Source organism: Daldinia vernicosa, assembly GCF_022497035.1.
Source record: "Daldinia vernicosa strain CBS 139.73 unplaced genomic scaffold F5Y00scaffold_7, whole genome shotgun sequence".
Classification (NCBI taxonomy): domain Eukaryota; kingdom Fungi; phylum Ascomycota; class Sordariomycetes; order Xylariales; family Hypoxylaceae; genus Daldinia; species Daldinia vernicosa.
This window is the reverse complement of record NW_025953923.1, coordinates 210,192-229,900: the sequence shown is the minus strand read 5'-3', so window position 1 is coordinate 229,900 and position 19,709 is coordinate 210,192. Positions and strand designations below refer to the sequence as shown.

The following is a 19,709-nucleotide window of genomic DNA, read 5'->3' as shown; positions in this document are numbered from 1 at the left end:
ATATATATATATTAATTTTATTAATAAATCCCACTTATTTTATTATATAAAATATATATTAACCGTCGTTTATTTATTATTTAAAGTTTTATTTTTTTATTTTTTAAATTTAATCGTTTTTTCTTTTTTTTTTAATAATTTAATTAAATTTAAATTAATTAAATAATATTATTTACATTATTTTAATAATAATTAACACGAGGATAAAGTTTTAATTAACGAGATTTTTTTAATTTTAATAAATTTAAAGTTTTTATTAATTTTATTATCGTTTTTTATATTTTAAATAATATAAACTTATATTAATTTAATTAATAATTCGTTATTTAATAAAATAAATTCGATTATTTTATTATTAAGTTTAATAAAATTAAATATTTATATAATTATTTATATAACTTTTACTTTTTTAAACTATTAAATTTAAGTTTATATAACTTTTTTAACTTATATTTTTTCGTAATCCTCGTTATTTTAATTTAAAAGCATTTTTCGTAAACTTTAAATTTCGTTAAAAACCGTTAATTTTATAAAGTAATTTTTAATCATTTAAAACGTTATTTATTACTACGATTTAATAATTTATTTACACATTTTTAATAACGAAATTTCGCTTATATAATTAATATCATTTAACGTTATATTAACCATATAATCGAATTATAACTTACGATAAAAAAACTTTTAATTTTAAATAATCCTTTAATTTAATAACTGGTAAATAAACGTGGCATTTATAAATAAAAATTTAACTTTTGTATATTATAATTTAATCGATTATATAATTTTTTATAAAACCGTTTTATAAATATTAAAACCATCGATTAATAATAAAACTTAACGGTTAATTATTTAATTATTAAATTAAAGTAAAAAATCTTTAAATATAAATTTAATAATTTAAGCCTTTTTATTAAATTTATAATAAATTAATAAACCATTTAAAAAACGTCGATTTTTATTAAAACATTATAAGTTTTTAACTTTATTAATAAATTAAAAAGTAAATTTATAAGTATTTATATTATTATAAATATATAATATTATAATTTAAACTTTATTTTTTTTAATGCTTATTTAATAAATTATAATTAATATATAATTAATATATAATTAAAAATTATTTTTTAAAATAAAACCGTTTCGTTAACGTTATACGTATCGTCGGTCGCGTATAAATTAATAATAATTTATAATTTAATTATATAAAACTTAATAAACGATTTATTTATTAATCCATTTTCGTCGTACTTTATATATTTTCGTATATTATATTACTTTTTAAAAATAATTAATTAATTATTTAATTAATTAAAGTTTATACGATTTACATAAAAAATAATAATTAAAAATTAATTAAATAATTCGTAAATAATAACTTTAAACATATCGTTAATAACTATAATTTATTAAGTTTATAATTATTATTATTATTTAAAAAAAACGCTTTTAACATTCGAAAAATTTAATTTAATAACTCGTTTAATACCTTTTTTATTTTTAAAATAAAAACAATTTAAATAAACATATTTAATTAAAAAAATTTCGTAAATAATAAATAATAAAAAATAACGGCGATATTTACGTTAAATTTAATTATAATACTTTTATTATCTTTATTTAAAATATTATATTTTAATTTAATAAATTATTTTATATTACTTTTCGTTAATAATAAAACGTTATTATACAATTATTAATATTATTATAAAAATTAAAAAATTCGTTATTTATTAATTTATTTAATAAATTAATTAAATTATAATTACATAATTTATAATTAAATAACACGTTAATATTATAATTTTAAAAATTAATATTTTAATAATTAAAAATTAAAAATTAAATATATTATAATTAAAATTTAATTAAAACATTAAAATTCGTAAAAATCGTATAAATTTTAAACTTTATTTTTTTTAAATAAAATTAATTTAATCGGTTAAAACCGTAAAATACACCGTTTTTTTTATAATTTTATAAATTCCTTTTACTTTATATAATAAATTACGTAATAATAAATTAAAAAATTTAACAAATTCGTTATATAAAAAAATTCGTTATTTTATATATAAATTTTAAAAATTTTAAAAATAAATTCGTTAAAACGAAGATTTATTATATTATAAATTCGCTATAAACAGATCTAACTTTATTTTAATGTTTAAGACTAAAATTCGGGAAACGGGCTTTGCCACAAGCGCCACAAAACCCTTGGTCTGTGTGTTTGTATCTGTGGGTCGGGGGTGAGGCGTTTCCCGAATTCTAGTCTTAGGCCCTTGCGAACTGCTCAAAACAACCGGCACACATCTTAGGGTTTTATGAGGCTATATCGACGACGACTTAATAGGCAACAACAACGTTGAAAATACATTATATCTTAATCGCTCGGGGCTAGCTCTTTGCTTTCTCTACCCCCTCATCCTTTTTGCATACCTATACGCCATTGCGTTGTGATGATGCAGGCCTCGACGTTGAAAACATGTAATAATAGCACCGCAAGACCACATCCAAGACCACATCCAAGACCGCATCCAACATTGCACCCACAACAACGTTAAAATACCTTCTTTTTTAATCACTCGGGGCTAGTCCTTTGCTTTCGTTACCTCCTCATCCTTTTTGCATGTCTATAAGGCATCCCGTTGTAATGTTACAGGCCTCGACGTTCATATTGTAGCAATTGTTGCGGTTAACGCGTTGCGACCGGTGTTGCAACCGTTGCGACCGGCACTATAGCTAATTTCAACCCCGAAACGCGTACGTTTTAATTGATAACCTATCTAAACAATTGGATTAGTATTTATTTCATATATAAAGACTTTACTTACTGTAAAAACGCGTTGGTATTGATGTTTCTAATTGATTTTGATTGATATTGCTATTGCCAGTTGGGGGGGTATTGGGGGGGGTATTGTTCGCAAGGGCCTCAGACTAGAGATTAGAAAATGTTTGGGAGGGGTGGGACGGGGTTGTGATTGGTCGGGGAGTGGTGTGGCTGGGGGAGGTACATCCCCACGAACGATTTTCTAATCTCAGTCTGAGGTCACCTGAGATAAATCTGACTGTAATAACCCAATGATCGTATCCACGTCTAAGGTAAGGGCTTATTGAAGTCGGTTATTACCTACCGGTACTCACGCGGCTCAAGTTGCCTCACCCATAAAGTAATCATCCTTGTGTAAAAACGCCCGAACCACTAACATGCAAAATGCGTAATGTCCCACAAAGAGTCAACTCAACTGTTTTGAAGAGAAGAAATCTCCTAGTGGTCCATTTGACGCTCGTTAGTAAACATGGTAGATCTCAGAGCGCCGTGGTGGATAGCATAATGCCCCCTTGACGCAGCCGAGCACACTTAGGCGATCCTCTCTTCCTGCTTACAGGCTACGATTGGTCGTGGCAAAGCATTCTCTACCGTCTCCCTTACGCCTCCTCACGGCGCCTACAAAGCCAATTGGCTACCCCTAGCTAGCCCCGATGACGGACTCTAACAGTCTAGTCAGCCGCGCCTTAGCTGACGAGTCTTTGTATTGTACCAGTAGATTTCGCCAGTTGTTCATGACAATAAGAGATATTAAAGTTCCAATATCGTTCTCACTGACGTCGGTGGCATCTCTAGGCGAGATCATATAGGTATACTAACCTAACCTAGGTATTGTACATAGGTATGTATGATGGGGATAAACTAAGCCAGGTAGGTAAATAAGGTATCCATCACGGTCCACTACGAAATAAGATCCCCATGCGCGCAATGCGTTCGGACCTCTTCTTTGCATCGGCGACGGACCCAACGGCCTTACGGATTTTTCGGGAATGGTGTAATTACACAGGGTTGGCTCAGACCAGACCAGCAATAGAAGCCAAGACCTCGTGAGCGACTTTCATGCGATGGTTTAGATACTATGTAGATCTGACGTTACATCCCACGAGCCTCCCGTCAGCCACCGAAAACCGTACCGTCCACCGAGTTCGTCACCAGAATGCCTGCCATGGTTACCTACTGGTTCGCTACGCGAGGCTCTGGGCGATACACCAAATTTGATAGGTAACGAACATAATACATACATACCTACATACATACATACCTACCTACCTACTTACCTACTTACCTACCATTTACTCATCATAAATAACAAAACTCTCTTCCAATCCAATTCAACCTCACGTTCACCAGCAGCGCTGAAACCGTTCACGTGGGATATTGATATCTTAATGCATCCGTGGATAGGGCTAAGTGGGATGAAACGCGATTTGTCTCGATAAGATTACCTTTTTTACATGGGAACGGCGGAGAGCAGAGCAGAGGCCATGTTTTCGGCATCGAATCCCGATAATTAGTACTCCGCCACTAAAGATTCGGTTGGTGTACGACATCAGTGACGATATGAGGACCTGGACGATATATTCAGTAGTTAGTATTAATGGTAAACCGTGAGGCGAATGACATTCCGACCCCTATTCGGACTTGGAGGTTCTCGCTTAGATAACTTAACTAACAGGTAGTTAAGTATATTTGCTAACCATGATACTCAGCCAACTGAGTAGCTTAACTACTAATCAATATATGAACATCTTAAATAATTACACTAATACTATGTAAGATACCGTAATTTTTGCCCCTCGGACTGAAAAGTGTTGAAAGCCACGGCCTTCAGCGGCTCTACCAACGCCTTACAAACCGCGGAAAACTAATCTCTTGATAATTCGTTGGCGATGTTATCTTGGAGATATGCAAAAGCCTTTTCAACGTCAGAGGAACCTTGTGTTCGTCCCATCTTCAACGCCCCTCTAGCAAACGCCTCCTCGAACTCCTCTGTATATAATCTTCTCTGTGTCTTCCGTATCGATTTACGGTTATCCTTTGAACCACGGTGTTTAGGCAAGTTGTCCATCTCCCCAGCCTCGCGTATATATTCCTCCGTAGACGTATCGTTGAAGAAGACTTTGCTGTACAGGTGCTCATTACTAAAAGACGTACGCAGCGAGGGCCCTGTGGGACTTTCCTTCAATGAAAATGAAAAATTCCCATGGTCGATCATATAGAGTATCCAAATCGCTACTTTTAGAATCGTCCATTAGACCAAGAGACAAAAGGTAGCGTTTGCGCTCGGTCTTGCGTTTCTACCTCATCAAATCCATCATCCACAGCTTGTTAAGTGACGTCTTCTTCATAGTGTTTAGTAGGCGCGGCCACACGTATTTCCATAGATGTGGACAGTTGATGTCGAAAATGCCTTTATCCGCAAGAGCCGCTAAGGGCTCCATATAGACCGTAATTTGGCGGCCGGCCTTTTTGAAGTAGTAGGAGATTGTTTTTCACGTGTAGAACCCGCATCTCCAGAAACAGAGGCGTTGTCAACTCCGCTAGATCCGTGTATGGCGGTTGGGTTGGGGCGTCTTCAAACCCACGAACACGCAAATAAACTTAAACCAGCCTTAGGGTTATTAGAAAACAACTAAATCTCACCTAGATAAGTCAAGAGATGGATTACGACGCCTGACGGCCATGAAATAAGAACGTATATAATAGCTCGGTAGAAAATGTCGTCTTATGAGCTCCGAAGAGTACATATACACTCTTCCCAAGTAAAGGTCGCAGCCTCCTTTCTCCTAACTTCTGAAGTTTGGCCCCCCGACAAAATCGTCCTATACTAGCTGCGAAAGTAGATGAGAGTATGCTCCCTTACTGCTTCAGAATGTTGAATTATAACACAGAGCCCGCTGAGGTGTTAGCTGGATCGCTTCTCACAGTCTGTATCACATATATGCTGTTTCTAAGTCAATGTCTCGCCCGTCTCCGATATATTCTCTATTGCCTAGCGTGCTTCATGTCCCAACTCACTATCACTTTGCATTTTCCAATGACTCGATTAATGTTAATATATTATCAGCAAAGCACTTAGAGAAAACATGACGTTCAAAGGGTCAATCGCCACTTATTTTAGCATGTCTAAAGTATTTCATGCCTATCCACGCCACGACGACCCATACCCAAGCCATAATGCAAGTCAATATAATCAGCGCCGGGTAGTACCCGACTATAGGTAGCGTTGGGTCATCCTCGAGCTCCGGCGGTGCATACGGCGTCGTTCCTACATCCCAGGCCCAGCTCCAGACGTTTAGGCAGGAACCCATGCCTATCACAAACACGAACCACGTCACGATCAGCACGACCCATCCCCACCACTCCGTCTCGCTGTAATCGTGGTTTTCGTGCGCTGCGGGAAGCGGACTGGCCGTTAGGCCTTGGAGTGACAAGGGCGATTTGGCGTGTTTGATGGAACGCCGCCGCTGAAGAGAGGGGGCGCGGTTTTGGAAGTAGGAGTCGGAGCCGGACGATACTGGGGAGAGGTCCGGACGGAGAGGCGAAGGGACGCGGATGGGTATTGAAAGGATATCATCTTCGTCCGTGGTAGAAGTATACGATATGGAAGGGCTCGTGAGGTGCGATTCGTTATCGGGAGATTGTGGTGAAGACACCAAGAGGCTGTCTCTCGTAGCGTAGCCATCCATAGATGGTCGCGGTGTTAGGTCGGAGATCCCTAAGCCGAAACCCTCGTCTGCCGCCATGATTTGCGGCTTGGGAGTGATACCTGGGTCGGGGATCGCCTGTGTGTTTTGTGATGTATCGATAGCAAGAGGCTTGAGCTCCCGCTTTTCTCGCGCCGCGCCGCGACCTAACAGGGCAACTTTCCGAAGCGATCCTTTGCGCCTGCGAGTCTTTTGTTGTTGAAAAGTAGCAGCAAGGGCGCGGGGTGGTTTACTAGAAGGGTCTTGGGAATTCTCGGCATGGCGCGATTCGTTGAGACCGGCTTTGGTATCCGATGTGCGCAAAAAGGGGAACTTGGAGAGAATGCTCCCCCCAGAACCACTCCTTTTGCGTCCTCCTGTTGCTATATCGGGCGATGACGCATTCTGGCTTTGTATGTGAGCTGGAGGTGTGTTCTCCATTGTAGATCGTATTCCAGGCTTTGCTGTCCTTCAAAATAAGGGAACGTCGTGCCGATTCCCATCGTGCCTCGTCAAGCGAAGAAATACATCTGAGCTAAGCGAACGTGTATTGGTATTGTATTGTACATGGGGATTAATAGTGTAGCTCCCGGTCAAGGAGAAGTCAATGCGAGGGGACGTTCCCCCCTTGCAAAGCATTCAAGTATCCGCTATATCGCGAAGTGCGACCACGATCAAAAGCGACCAGAACGCTGCCGTGATTTAAGTCGTGGTTTCTAAATGCTGGCGTAAATCATGTAAACTTTCTTTCATTGTTCATAGGTAGCGGCTCTTTTGGGGCCGTCGTCTGTTATACAACAGCCCCCACGGTACGTTCCGTAAGGCTCTTGTATTGTACCTACAGGTATGCAGCCATAGGTAACTTTAAAACGCGCTAGTAATTAAAAGATGAGTTGGTGCAGGTGCGTGTACCTCCTTATAGAGGTAGGTATTGTACATGCCACCGCGAAGCACCTGCAGTGCATTTACCAGCACAGGGAAAGTACAATACAATACAAAATGCCACCGGTACACATAGCGAAGTAACTAACCTCTCCAACTTTAGATCGGTTTACGTCTAACTACACTAACACTAAGCCGAAAGTCAATTCATGCGACGCAATCGAATCAGATTCCCTCCGCATTCCAATTTGGATTAAGCAACCCAGCCAAGGCCACCGCACACCTCTTTCGCTGCATGCACCTCTAAACCGGGCGACCGCGGCTCCGGTCTGAAACAACCTGTCAGAAAAAAGAAGAATAATAAAAAAATAGGAGAGAGCCGACCGGAATATGGAAACGAGATGAGGTCGACATTCGATCGCATCCACGCGCACACACACACGGGAAACACATATACCACTACTAGGTATTGTACTACCGTGGGTAACAAAGTAATTCCCCATTATTTTATTTACCTATACATTTCTGAATCGGGATAAGCGCCAAATCGATCGGGGATGGCTCCCAGCAACAGCCTTGCACCACCGCCCATATCTATCACTCCCATTATCAAGACTCCCGACGACGATCTTGACCGCGACGACGATAGTCCTCAGGTGGACTTGGATTACGCCTTGTACGAGCGTAGGAGCTTACTACTTACGCCCGACCGCGATACTTTTTACGATCCCAATCGCTTATCGCCTGTAGCTCCCACTTTCCAAGTCAACGACTTCTCCAGTAGTCCTCCCAACATGACGTCCAGCTCGGGAGGTCCCAACGAAAACGCTTCGCCAATTGATATCCCCGGTTCCTCCAATGCCGTCCCGAATCCGTTCAACTTCCAAACCCAGGTCATCTCCACCTCCCCCGTCAAGCCGAATGTTGGCCAGCGCCGTGGCCACAAGTACAAGCACTCGAGCATCAGCGCCCAGCACCAGATCTTCCAAGAGCCGCCGCCACGTCCACCGCTTGCTCTACCGCGCGATCTACCTATACCCACTGTAAAAGAGGCTTGGAAGTCTATGTCCAAGGACCAGCGCCGCCGGCTTTATTGGTGCATATGCCACGGCGTCATCGCCATATCCGTTTTCCTCTCCGCCCACGGCTCCCTCGCCATGACAGCCCTCTCCCACCTAGTATTATTCGACGTCGGGTCAGCCCTGATCTGCGTGGCCGTCGAGGTCCTGGGTAACTTCGAAGTGTGGAAACGGAGCAGCATCCGGCACCCCTTCGGACTGGAGCGCGCCGAGGTGCTCGCCGGCTTTGCTCTAAGCATCTTCCTTATCTTCGGCGGGTTTGACCTAGTTAGTCATAATCTGAAGCACGTCCTCGAGGGCAAAGGCGGGCACTCGTCGCACCACCCCGATCCCCATGAGGGACTGGCCCCCAGAGTCCCACTCGGAGACGTTGATATGGCAAGTCTGGCCGCCATTATCGCAACCCTTGTGAGCGCGTACGGACTAAGAAACCACGCTCGCATTAGCAAGGTCATGCGTGTGAGCTACCTTGCTAGCCTACCCAGCGTCCTCTCGAACCCCTTCCACTTCTTAACGCTCTCCACGTCCGCCCTCATGGTCGTGCTCCCCCTCCTATTCATTCCTATCGGCGTCCTTCTCGACAGCACTATCTGCGCCCTAGTAGCTATAGCTATGTTCGCGCTCGGCCTTCGTCTCGCCATAGCCCAGGGCCTAATGCTACTGATGAGTTACGGTGGACGCTCCGGGTCCGGCCGGAACAAGGACGTTGGCGTCGCGGACGTGGTGCGCGAGATCGAGGCCGAGCCGAGCGTTGAACGGGTCGAGGAGGCACAGTTCTGGCAGGTGCACTATGGTCTCTGCATGGCGAACCTCAAGCTCTCGGTTAGCAGGGGCGCCGACGACGCGGCCATAAGCCGCCTTCGCGCTCGTGTGTCGAGTCTGATTCAGAATCGTCTGGGCGAGGGGTACGGCAAGGGCGGCAGCTTGAGATGGGAGGTCAGTCTGCAGATGGGCACAGCAGGGACGTACTAGCCCGGTAGTAGGTAGTGAGTGTTGCTTTTTCACGCGTATATGGCTTTCTCTCTTGAGCTCGGAATAAAAAAAAACTTAGTAATGGGGGTGTATACATACATACACGCACGCATCATACATACAATACATAATGAGGGCGGTGTTGGTGTTGGCGTTGGCGTTGTCGTTGTTAGACCTAGATAGGCACACAAAAACCAGACTAGAGTAGAGTGTATGAGGCGAGGCGAGGGGGGGTTAGCGGACGGCGCATACGTCTCGATACTTTTCGCTGTATATAGTTACTTTTGGCGGCGAGGCTTTGTACATATATACATACCTGTTTTTATGGCAGCCCGTGGGCTTGCAAGGGGGCGCAGAAAATGAAATAAAATAATAGTTAAAGGAACGGAACGGAACGATGTTTACTTGTGCTTTAAGGGTATATATAGGAGCTTATGGTGTGTTAGGTAGGTAGGTAGTGATGGTGAGAAGTGTAGTTGAGAGATGCCATCCATAAGTGCGCTATAACAAAAGGACACCCGAGGATATGGAAATACTGTTCTCCCCCTCGGTCTAGTATAGAGGCAATCATGTAAAGCGTATAATTTCCTGGGCTAGGTTGACGTGTCCATCAGATATATCGAACACTACTACCTATGAGGGATAGGTCAAATATAGGGTTAGCCAGTATATAGGAGTTCTCATGTATACGATATCAAATCAGAAATGCCGGCATGCATATATATACCTATGTATAGAACGTAGCTAGTTATTTCACACGCTGTATACCCCAAGGCCGTGCCTTAGATTATCTCACCTCCCTTCCCCTTATGTATTACATTGTTCGACATATCTAGGTTACTAAATTACCATGCCGAGCAGTAGTTACATCGTGAGCTACCAAGACGTGACCACATATATATAGTACCCCTTACATTGCCGTTAGTGGGCGTACAGGTACAGGGAGGGGAAGGGGAACGAAGTCGACAGATTCCGTCCTCCAACCTTGATGGTCAAGTCACTCGGCAGACAGATTGGGGTGAGGGAGCTTGGTTTAGCTTCATGCTGTATTCCATTGTGCTTACTACCTGAGATACCAGATAACGGAAAGAAGTCTCGCTATACTAAGAGTAGCTATAAATATCCGCGCTACAATAAAACAAGAGTGACTCACTCATCTTAAGTCGTAATAGAGAAATCCAATTTCCAACACAATAAGCATCGCTGTATATGCCTAGTTCCAGCATATCCTATCAACGACCGTAAGAAATCAATTCCGCACCAGTGTTAGTCGCTCCAGTGAAACCAACTCAAAACCCCACCTGGTCAAAAAAACTGATCTCGTGTCTCTGACCATATACGCGCTGGTACGCCTCGATCAACTCTTTACGAGTCCACTCGAATCTCTGCCAAAAGTCATCTAGCCTAGCCTGCAACTCGTGCTCGGCCGCGTCCCGGTATTTCAACGCTACGGGGCCCAGTTCGATGAATCCCTCGTGCTGGCGTTTGAAAACGAGATATTTGACCTTCAGCTTCTCGTACGCCTCCGAGAGCATTCCGAAGGCGGTAGGGCTTACGGGCAGGATTTCGTCGGGCCAATTCTGACGAAAGCCTTCGAACAGGCCCCTCAGCAGGTTGATCTGCGCGTCGACTACCACGGGCCACTCGTTTTCTAGAGCTACGATGACGAGCGGTTTGGTGAAGAAAAGTACCCCCTCTCCCTCGACGTCGTCTTCGGGGTGTATCCTGAAGTGGAAGTCGTGATGCTTGGGGCGGAGGGCCCAACAATCGCCTCGCCCTTCGGGGACATTTGGGCGGTTGAGGTGAAGTTCTCCGTCGGTCGGGATGATGTTCGGGGGCGCGTATGGATCGTCGTCGTCGTGGGTGCGGAATAACTCGGCCCCCGGATGGGTTTGATCCCAGCTAAGGTACTGAACAGTACCCCGGTTTTCTGGGCCTAATATAGATGACAGCTGTTCCAAAAGTATTTCCCTCTGTTGCATTATTGTCGGGCATAGGGGTCGGCCGGCCACGGGGACGGAGTGCGAATCTGTAGCCCACGAATATAAGGGGCAACATGTCTGGAGCTCTCTTGGGAGGATCTTGACGCCGGGACGGAGGAAGTATTTCGATATGACGTCGCCGCATAGATAGAGGAGCTGCGCGCGGCACATGGGGCATCGCATCTGGCCTTCTCGAAACTCGTTTGGATCCTAGACCTGCGTCCACTTAACGAGACATTCAGCGTGGATGCCGTGGGAGCAGGGGAGCGTTGTAAGCTCTTGCTCGTCAACATTGACCAGACAGATGCTACATTTCGTTTCCTCGGATGATATTGATGACGGCCTCGAGGGTTTCAGAGTCCCGCTCGGCCCTGCATCCGATTCCTCCATTTGATATACTTTACTTGGGTTTGTGTTTAAGATGATATATGTTTATAGTATCACCTGGAGTCTAAAGAAGGATGGTTAACGATCGTATGAATATAGATGCCTAAGAGAGTAACGAGATAAAGGTAGGATATCAAACTATTGGTGTTGCATGGAGAGGTTCAATGGGATATCAGGCGTTGAATTGTTGAGGATGAATACATATAGGTACCTAGCAATTAATAAGGCAAGTTAAGGTGAGTTAAGGTACCTTATGTAGATTAGGTAGTCATGCTGGTTTAGCTGGTAGCACTTGACACTCTTCAATACTGGAAGTTGCGGCGGTCCATGCCCAAGAATAAGGAGTAAGATAAAGTTAGACAAACAGCAAGCAGCTACAAGCGCACCTACCCAGGTTGCGTTGTCATGTACTCACTTCCTGCTTTGGCCTTGAGAATTTGAATCAGAGTTATCCCTTCTTCCCATCCGCATCCCCTTACCTTATTTGACGTCTATTAAACCAAACTTACATCGAAGTATAAGACAAACGCCAACTCTTATTACTAAGTATAATAAATAGTATAGATAGACTATCGACGGAACAATTGTAGAACAATGCCCCGAAGAATATTGTTGTCGCACCGAGGTTGAGTAGTTAACATCATTGGGCGAAGCTTCTCTATTAACATTCAACTCAGCTAAGTCTCGAGTAGGCGAGTAGACATATTCCATATTCATAAACCGACTAGTTACGAGAAAGAAAGAAAGGAAAAAAAGAAAAAAGAAAAAGACGTTACTATTTCCCACGAAATTCCTCAAATAAACGTATCTTCTCACATAATAGTCCACTTACAAGTTACTAAGGCACTACTACAACCATCGAGTCTGCTTCGACTTAACAATCGCGTGCACGCATTTATTACCAGAGCGGAGAATTCCCGGAACTCGTCAACAGCCTATACGCAAGTATGAGGTATGCAGCAAGACATGGACTTACACGAAAAAAAAGCCACTGGAGCGCTACACAACATGTAAATCCACAAGCGGTTGGGACCTGGGGAAACCGGCGTATTCGACGGCTGCCGCTTTAAATACCACGATCCCGCCAACTCTAACCAGGGCCCATCATCTCCAATCTGCACGCAGACCAGATCAGATCAGATCGAAAAAGTGAAGGGCTGCGATAATCAAGTAGTCAAAGCCTCGGCTAGGGGGGGTACGTCGGCCATAAATCGCGTTCTGCAATCGAGCCTTAATTTCCGTCTGCTCCTCCATCCGCAACGTAGTGGTCTCGTCTGCGCGTCTCCGTCCTGGGGACAGAATCCTTCTGGTGTTTCACATGGTGACTGGATTGGGGACAAAGCCGCGAAAGCAATATCTCGACCCGTCTCGTTTTCGCGTGCGCTCGCTGACGATGATGTGACGGGCTTTCTCTGTGATATGCGACAGCAGCAGATAGACGGTGCTCGGCACCTGGAGCTGAGCTACAAGTTTGGCAAGTCGTAAGTTATGTATGTATGTACATACATATATATGTCCGCTGGTTTTTGGGGTCACAGCTTGCGGACTCGAGTGCGCCGGGAGACGGGAGACGGGAGACGGGTTGCATTCAATATTTGTCCTGTAAGCGACGAGGAGAATATTCGTGGCACTTTAGGGGTGCGATGGAAGGGATCGATCCAAGTTGTACGATAGGTAGGTGAGTTGGTTAAGTAGCGGCCAAACGATACCCCGAGGGATTAATTGCATCCATTTATGTATGACCTGACTTAGACTTGACGAATAAAGGGTGGTTTCGTCATTGGTTTCACTGAAGTACGTAGTGTACTACTACGTAGTACATCATGTATCCAGATGATGGTGGAGATGGAAAAAAGGTGGCGTTGATAATTCCCCTTTTGTGGCTCATAAACTATTATCCACCTGCAGAAGGGCAATTAGATTGATACCTCTTAGTCGAAACCTGAATGTGTCGACTTGCGTCCCGGATCAACGTGGCACAGCATCGACAAATATGAAGAAGCAGAAGCTCGTTTGCGTTGGGGCATGTTATGTCGATACTATCCTCGAGTGAGTTTTAACCCCCCCCTGTTGCATAATAATAAGCATGGCCTGACTCAGATCAATCTCACCTACGTCGTAGCGTGCCTCAATACCCGGGCGAGGATTCTAAATTACGTGCCACCAATTTACAAGTCCGTCGTGGTGGCAACTGTCCAAATACGCTTGAAGTGCTTCAGCAGCTCCTAAAGGGACGGCATGACGGCGATCGAGACGTTAAACCTTACCTGATATCATGCTTGCCCAGTGCCGATGCACCTGCGACGGCAACCATAGTGGACTCCTTTGGGCAGGAAAGCCTCGTCGATTTCACGAGGTGCATATTCCGCGAGGATCACCGGCAACCGGCTAGCAGCTACATCATACGTAGCGAAGCCACCGGGAGCCGCACCCTCGTTAACTACAACGACTTACCTGAGATGACGATCGGCGAGTTCGTCGCCGCCGCCGACGAGCTCGGCGACGATGCCTGGTTCCACTTCGAGGTATGCCTAACCCACACGGATAGGCGGGTCTGCAGGTTCTGCAAAACCGGGGGGATGCTTCTGATCTGGAACTCACCCCAAAGGCGTGCATAGGGACGGATACCTGAAACTACGTTGCAGTGCATTCGGCATCTGAGGCGGTCGTTCCCCAATACAAGAGTAAGCGTCGAAGTCGAAAAACCGGGCCGAGAGGGATTAGAAGACCTGGCGGCTGAAGCGGACGTTGTGTTCTATTCGCGGACCTGGGCTGAAGTGAGTCACCCCCCTTCTCCTCATGCGAATACGGCGGTCATAAAATGCTGTAGGGTTGAATCAAGTCCCGGTTGAGTCGAGTTAACGTCAACCCGATCTCCTAGAGTAAGCGGTACGGTAGTGCTCAGCAATGTCTGAGTGCCCAATCGGGCGTGGCCCGCAAAGCGTGAGTTACATTGGTCCTGTTCGCTAAAACAAGAACAAAAAAAAAGGCGATGCAAGCACAACGGTGCGCTGAGATAATAATAATGATTGCAGGAGTCTCCTCTGCTGTACGTGGGGATCGGACGGTGCATCGTGTCTATCACTTCCTAGTGAGAAGGCCGTGTCTTGCCCGGCTACCTTGCCTGGGCAACCCATTTCCGTAGTGGAGTATGTCAGACCGCCGAAGACAAGCCCAGAGTCGGGGCTTCGAGGTGTCATCCTAAAGAAAGCAACCTTTGGAAGAGAGAGAAAGAGAAAGAGAACAAGATTGTAGACTAACGATATCCCTGCGTTAGCACCGTAGGAGCAGGTGACACCTTCATTGCCGGTATGTTGTTCGGGCTGCTGTGCCACCACGAGGACTGGGACACCGAGAAGAAAGTCCAGTTTGCTGTGCAGCTGGCTACGCGCAAGGTGCAACAGGACGGGTTTGGCGGCCTTGGATCCTTGGGGTTGGGGTTGGAGCGCCAGGAAGTGGCGTCGTCACAATGAAACTGGACGATCGATTATGAGATGTGACTAGCGAGTAGCTCCGTGGTCGTGTGACGGGAGGAAATAATATAAGAATAATGATAACAACAGTCATCATCAATTAAAAACTCGGGGGGGCGCCTATTCTGGCTGGGAGCTGTGACTAGAACTGGGACAGGGACCGGGACAGGAATTGGAACTGGAACCGGTTGCCAAACACACGATAGTGTTATTTAGAAACATTCAGGTTGTTTAGTTCGCATAAGTTCGGACACGAAGCAAGAAACCGGCCATTAAAGGACCTATGTACATGGATCGGTGACTTCGTAACGAACGTACGTACATATCGTATGTACATATCCCGGGGGAGAAGGGGGGATAGAGGGGGGAAATCCCATCCCTTGGATTGGGTAGAGCGGTAGTATTATGGTATTTGGTATGATTGGTATGATTAGTATGATTAGTATGTATACCTTCGTATGGATTGTGTGGCTGTATGGTTATGGGTAATTGTGCATATGCAGAAACGGCCGATGCGTTTTGTTGCCGGGCGTGGAGAAGGAAAGGTGAAAAGGACCGGCCGAGACTTGGATGATCGTTCTGCAAAGGGGTCCTCGAATTAATACATACCTACATACCTAAAAGTAATAGGGAGGTAAGAAATAGGGTAGCTATGCAACTATGGTATGTACATAATAAGGGTACAAGGAGCGGTGAAACTGTGGATTTCAATCAACAGTTGGTGTGTGAGATGGATTTGCCCGGAATGGTAATTCGTAGGAGGTAGGTATTCAGGGTATTTCAGGTATTTTAGTAACTGCCATGTTACCGTGTAAGTGGTGTAAGTGGTGTAAGTGGTATGTAAATAAGGGGGGGACCTGGCACGGGTAATAGTCCGTAAGTATAAGGTAACACATAGCAACGTTATTAGTCGTACATAAGGGAAGCTCTTCTTTGCTATGCTACCTAATGTACCTATATATGCAACTATTTCCGCATTTTATCGATACGATACGATATCCACATCTGTATTTGTGTCTAACTACACTATATACATAGTGCAAGTCCAAGGTTGCTTTGTCCAAGTTGAGTGCTATATCTGTCGCATCGCATCGCATCGCATTCCACCTTCGGCTCCCCATGCGAGTCCCTTGTGGATGCCGGAGCCGCTCTCCTGTGCTCCGTGAGTCTGGACCCCCGGGACTCGCCCACTAAGTCACTATATACATACATACTATGTAAATGGGGGGAAAACCTACGTATGATGGCACGACGAGTCGTATCGAGAAACTTCTAAACGTAGTGTAGGATTGGACGTCTCAGAACGAAACTAACACATAGGTATTGCACATAATATTCGGCCCACGGGCCACTAGTCCACGACAGCTCCCTTCTTTAAACTTATTAACTACTTCCTCATGTATGAACCCCTAAACCGCGTGGAATATACATACATGTCCGGCAGTGTGCGTGGCTGTTCTGTAATCGTACATTACGTATGTGCCTGTCGCTACGGATGTTGAAAAGCCGCGTCAATACCTTAAGTACAATACTTTTACGGCCTATCGTTCCTTGGTACAACACCGAAAATCCCCCCTTTATCGAAATCTGCCTGACTTAAAACCGACGGCGCCCCCCCCCAAATCGAACTTCTTGATGGTGGATGGGTTGGGTTACCTGCCCCTCCAGCTCAAGAAAGCAGCTGGGGCGGTATGTAGGCTACGAGCAACGTTGAACAATTAAGTACCTAATGTATGTATGTATTATTCCGGAGGATATGCGGCCGCTATGTACGAAGATCGGGTCATTGGTTGGCTTTTGCGGGAGACAGTAGTCATGACGCAACCATCTCTTTACTTTGCTTTGTACGAGCGTTGGGGGGTCATGGATTTACCTATTCGCTAACTTTCGTGTAATCATGTATAAATTTATGTATATACCTAGGTATGTATGTATGTTTGGCTAGTAATGTAGTGGACCTGTATCGAATATCGAATGGGTAAGTGATGGGCTACGTGCTAGATGATGTGCCGTCGAAATTCATGTTCGATCGCTTTGAAGGAACTACTTCCGACGACAAGATGCGCAGAAAGCTCGGGCATTTCGGTTACCATCGACAAATTTCCCCGCGATACTAAAAAATTTATTTTTTTCATTTTTTTGTTGCGGTCAGGCGATGGGAAAATTCTTAGCGCTTTTGCCATCGTTTTGAGCACAATACCGTGGACGTGCATGATGGACCTTTCCGAAACAGCATTGGCTTTTTTTTGTGACTTCGTTTGCCTATCTATTTTGAGAGGTGTGATGGAGGTCATGGTCATGGTCATGGTCATGTATCCGGATATATACGGCAGGGAGTAATCCATACGATGGATGATACTCCTCCTTTCCCATCCACGTAGACTTCGATATTGGTTTGCGCGAAGATTACCTACCTACCTTAGATTACCCCCTACTTCGCCCATGCTGACGGCGCCGAGTCTACATAGGTAGGTAATAGAGACATAGGCTTTTGATGTTATTATTGATTGCTAGTCTTGGAAACAAGTCCGTCCTCCATAGTAAACTACCAACCGGAGTTCGACCCTGATCCTTTCCGGAACGACGGTCTCCTATGTAATGTAATAAGTGAGCGTAAGACAATATGAGCATAGCAGATGAAGATGTCCAGTTGTCACTGTGATTGCGGTCAATTGTGTCTTATTCGGGTCTAATACACGGAGTGCTTAACGCCATGCATGAGTATGTCACTGAACGGTGGCTCAGTTATTGTCCAGCGGAATATGCCCTCAAATAGGTTTGCTTGGCGGTACTAGTAATAAGTTCTTAGGTATTCCGAGGCTCAGTCGTGGCTCGGAGGAACAGGGTTCGGGGGGAGAACGTTAACAGTGTTACCCGGACCATACATAGGTAGTATGTAGGTACAATACGATAATTAGGTGTACCTATTGCGAAACCCAAGTCTGACGCTACCGATATTACTATTGGCGTTGACGACTACAACTGAGCTATCGACTGACTTCACCTACGAGGGATCGTCAGCCTCCTTTTTTGGCGAGTGTCAGGTCGGTCTAGGTTGGCCAAATGCGAAAATTCATCTTCAACTAACGGCCTACCAAGTAGCATGGATGGGATCCATTTACGGTGGACAGGCTCAGCAAAGGCAAAGGTGATGTCCTTTGAATCCACTCGCCGGATGCACGCCGAAGCAGTACTATGTATTTGGTGGAGGTACAACTCTGCACATCTGGAATCCGACTTCGTTAATGCGCCTAATTAACCAATATGTACAGATTCCTGAATGCGGGCTGAAATTGTAACAGGAAAGGAAGTTAAACTAGACCGAGCGCCTAGGATCGGGACCTTGGCTGAGCTCTCTCAAGTCCCTTGCACACGCTGTAATCAGTAAGGATCCTTCTAAATAATATACTTACAGCCTGTAAGTTACAGGTGCTCTCGTTCTCGTAAAGGATGTGACCCCCTTATGAAGGCCTGTATTGTACGTAGGTACTACATACCTACCTACGTATGGTCTCTAGGTAGGTAGCAATCGTGGACGATCTCTGCGGCACCTTGACCGTCTAACCCCCACAGCGAGACGGACAAGTTACAGCAGGGATCGATTTGATAACCTTGTGAGATCTAAATCAAGTGGCCAGCCAAGTTCTAGGCTGGCAGGGCTCGGATACGGCTTTACTGTAAAAAGAAATGGAAATCTTCCAGAGAATTCCCTGGCGCCGTTTCTACAACACATCCCTACACAGGTATCATCCCTATCACCCAAATTCCCCATCTTATCCATCATCCATAAGATCTAACCGAAGTAGGCACCATATGCCTAGTGTATGTTCGTGGCTGATCGTTTGTATTTACACTTTGCGCATAAGCTTCTCCTACGCAATGGCGTCTCCGACAGGACTCCGCTAGAGCCGTTATGCATTCATTGCTACGCAAAGGAGCCGTGGCTAATAAGATTGAATCATTTGACTTACATGGCGGGCGTGGCACGGGATCAGTAAGTACATACATACATGTCTGGTATGTGGTGGGACGGATAGGATGGGTGCTTTAAGCACTTCGCGCCGGTCGTCTAATTGAATCGTGACGATGACGATGGTGGAGTTAAAAAGACCTTCAGATGGACATGCATACTGCGCAACCTTGAATCGTGAACGCCTCTTTGGCCCCCCTTGATTGACTGCAGCGCCACACTTTGTTGTTTTATTTAACAAAGATGTATGTACTATGTAGTGTATGTATGAGGACTGGGTTAGCGCTGTCCCCTGGTCAAACCCACAGCTGACGAGTACGGTTAGGTATGTAGGTTAGGTAGGAGGTATGTATGTAGGTAGGTAGTTAATGTTGTAGTCACCAAGTCACCAGGCGGCACGAGGAAACGAGTCCGCATTTCAAGCGCACAGATCGCCTCCGGGCTTACTTCA

At 44.5% G+C, this 19,709-nt stretch overlaps 4 protein-coding genes across 4 annotated transcripts; 2 read left to right on the top strand and 2 right to left on the bottom strand.

The window, feature by feature from the left end:
* Positions 1 to 5,469: 5,469 nt before the first annotated feature.
* On the bottom strand, positions 5,470 to 7,516 carry F5Y00DRAFT_227615 (uncharacterized protein). Its single transcript, XM_048006502.1, has one exon. It carries the CDS (start codon positions 6,952 to 6,954, stop codon positions 5,929 to 5,931), a length of 1,026 nt encoding a protein of 341 aa, XP_047868151.1. The 5' UTR covers positions 6,955 to 7,516; the 3' UTR covers positions 5,470 to 5,928.
* A 27-nt stretch (positions 7,517 to 7,543) lies between these two features.
* F5Y00DRAFT_227614 (cation efflux family-domain-containing protein) lies at positions 7,544 to 10,103 on the top strand. The gene has a single exon (XM_048006501.1). The coding sequence runs from the start codon at positions 7,953 to 7,955 to the stop codon at positions 9,444 to 9,446; it is 1,494 nt and encodes a 497-aa protein (XP_047868150.1). The 5' UTR covers positions 7,544 to 7,952; the 3' UTR covers positions 9,447 to 10,103.
* A 588-nt stretch (positions 10,104 to 10,691) lies between these two features.
* On the bottom strand, positions 10,692 to 11,704 carry F5Y00DRAFT_191331 (uncharacterized protein). Its single transcript, XM_048005170.1, has one exon. It carries the CDS (start codon positions 11,609 to 11,611, stop codon positions 10,736 to 10,738), a length of 876 nt encoding a protein of 291 aa, XP_047868149.1. The 5' UTR covers positions 11,612 to 11,704; the 3' UTR covers positions 10,692 to 10,735.
* A 2,104-nt stretch (positions 11,705 to 13,808) lies between these two features.
* F5Y00DRAFT_258631 (Ribokinase-like protein) lies at positions 13,809 to 15,288 on the top strand (the record flags this gene model as incomplete). Its single annotated transcript, XM_048010740.1, has 5 exons — positions 13,809 to 13,864; positions 13,938 to 14,340; positions 14,461 to 14,592; positions 14,697 to 14,758; positions 15,093 to 15,288. The coding sequence occupies 5 exons, from the start codon at positions 13,809 to 13,811 to the stop codon at positions 15,286 to 15,288; spliced, it is 849 nt and encodes a 282-aa protein (XP_047868148.1).
* Between the last annotated feature and the right edge of the window lie 4,421 nt (positions 15,289 to 19,709).

Bases quoted from the DNA above. Each gene is read 5' to 3' on its own strand.
- F5Y00DRAFT_227614 (XM_048006501.1), top strand. From the start codon at position 7,953: ATGGCTCCCAGCAACAGCCTTGCACCACCGCCCATATCTATCACTCCC.
- F5Y00DRAFT_191331 (XM_048005170.1), bottom strand. From the start codon at position 11,611: ATGCGATGCCCCATGTGCCGCGCGCAGCTCCTCTATCTATGCGGCGAC.
- F5Y00DRAFT_227615 (XM_048006502.1), bottom strand. From the start codon at position 6,954: ATGGAGAACACACCTCCAGCTCACATACAAAGCCAGAATGCGTCATCG.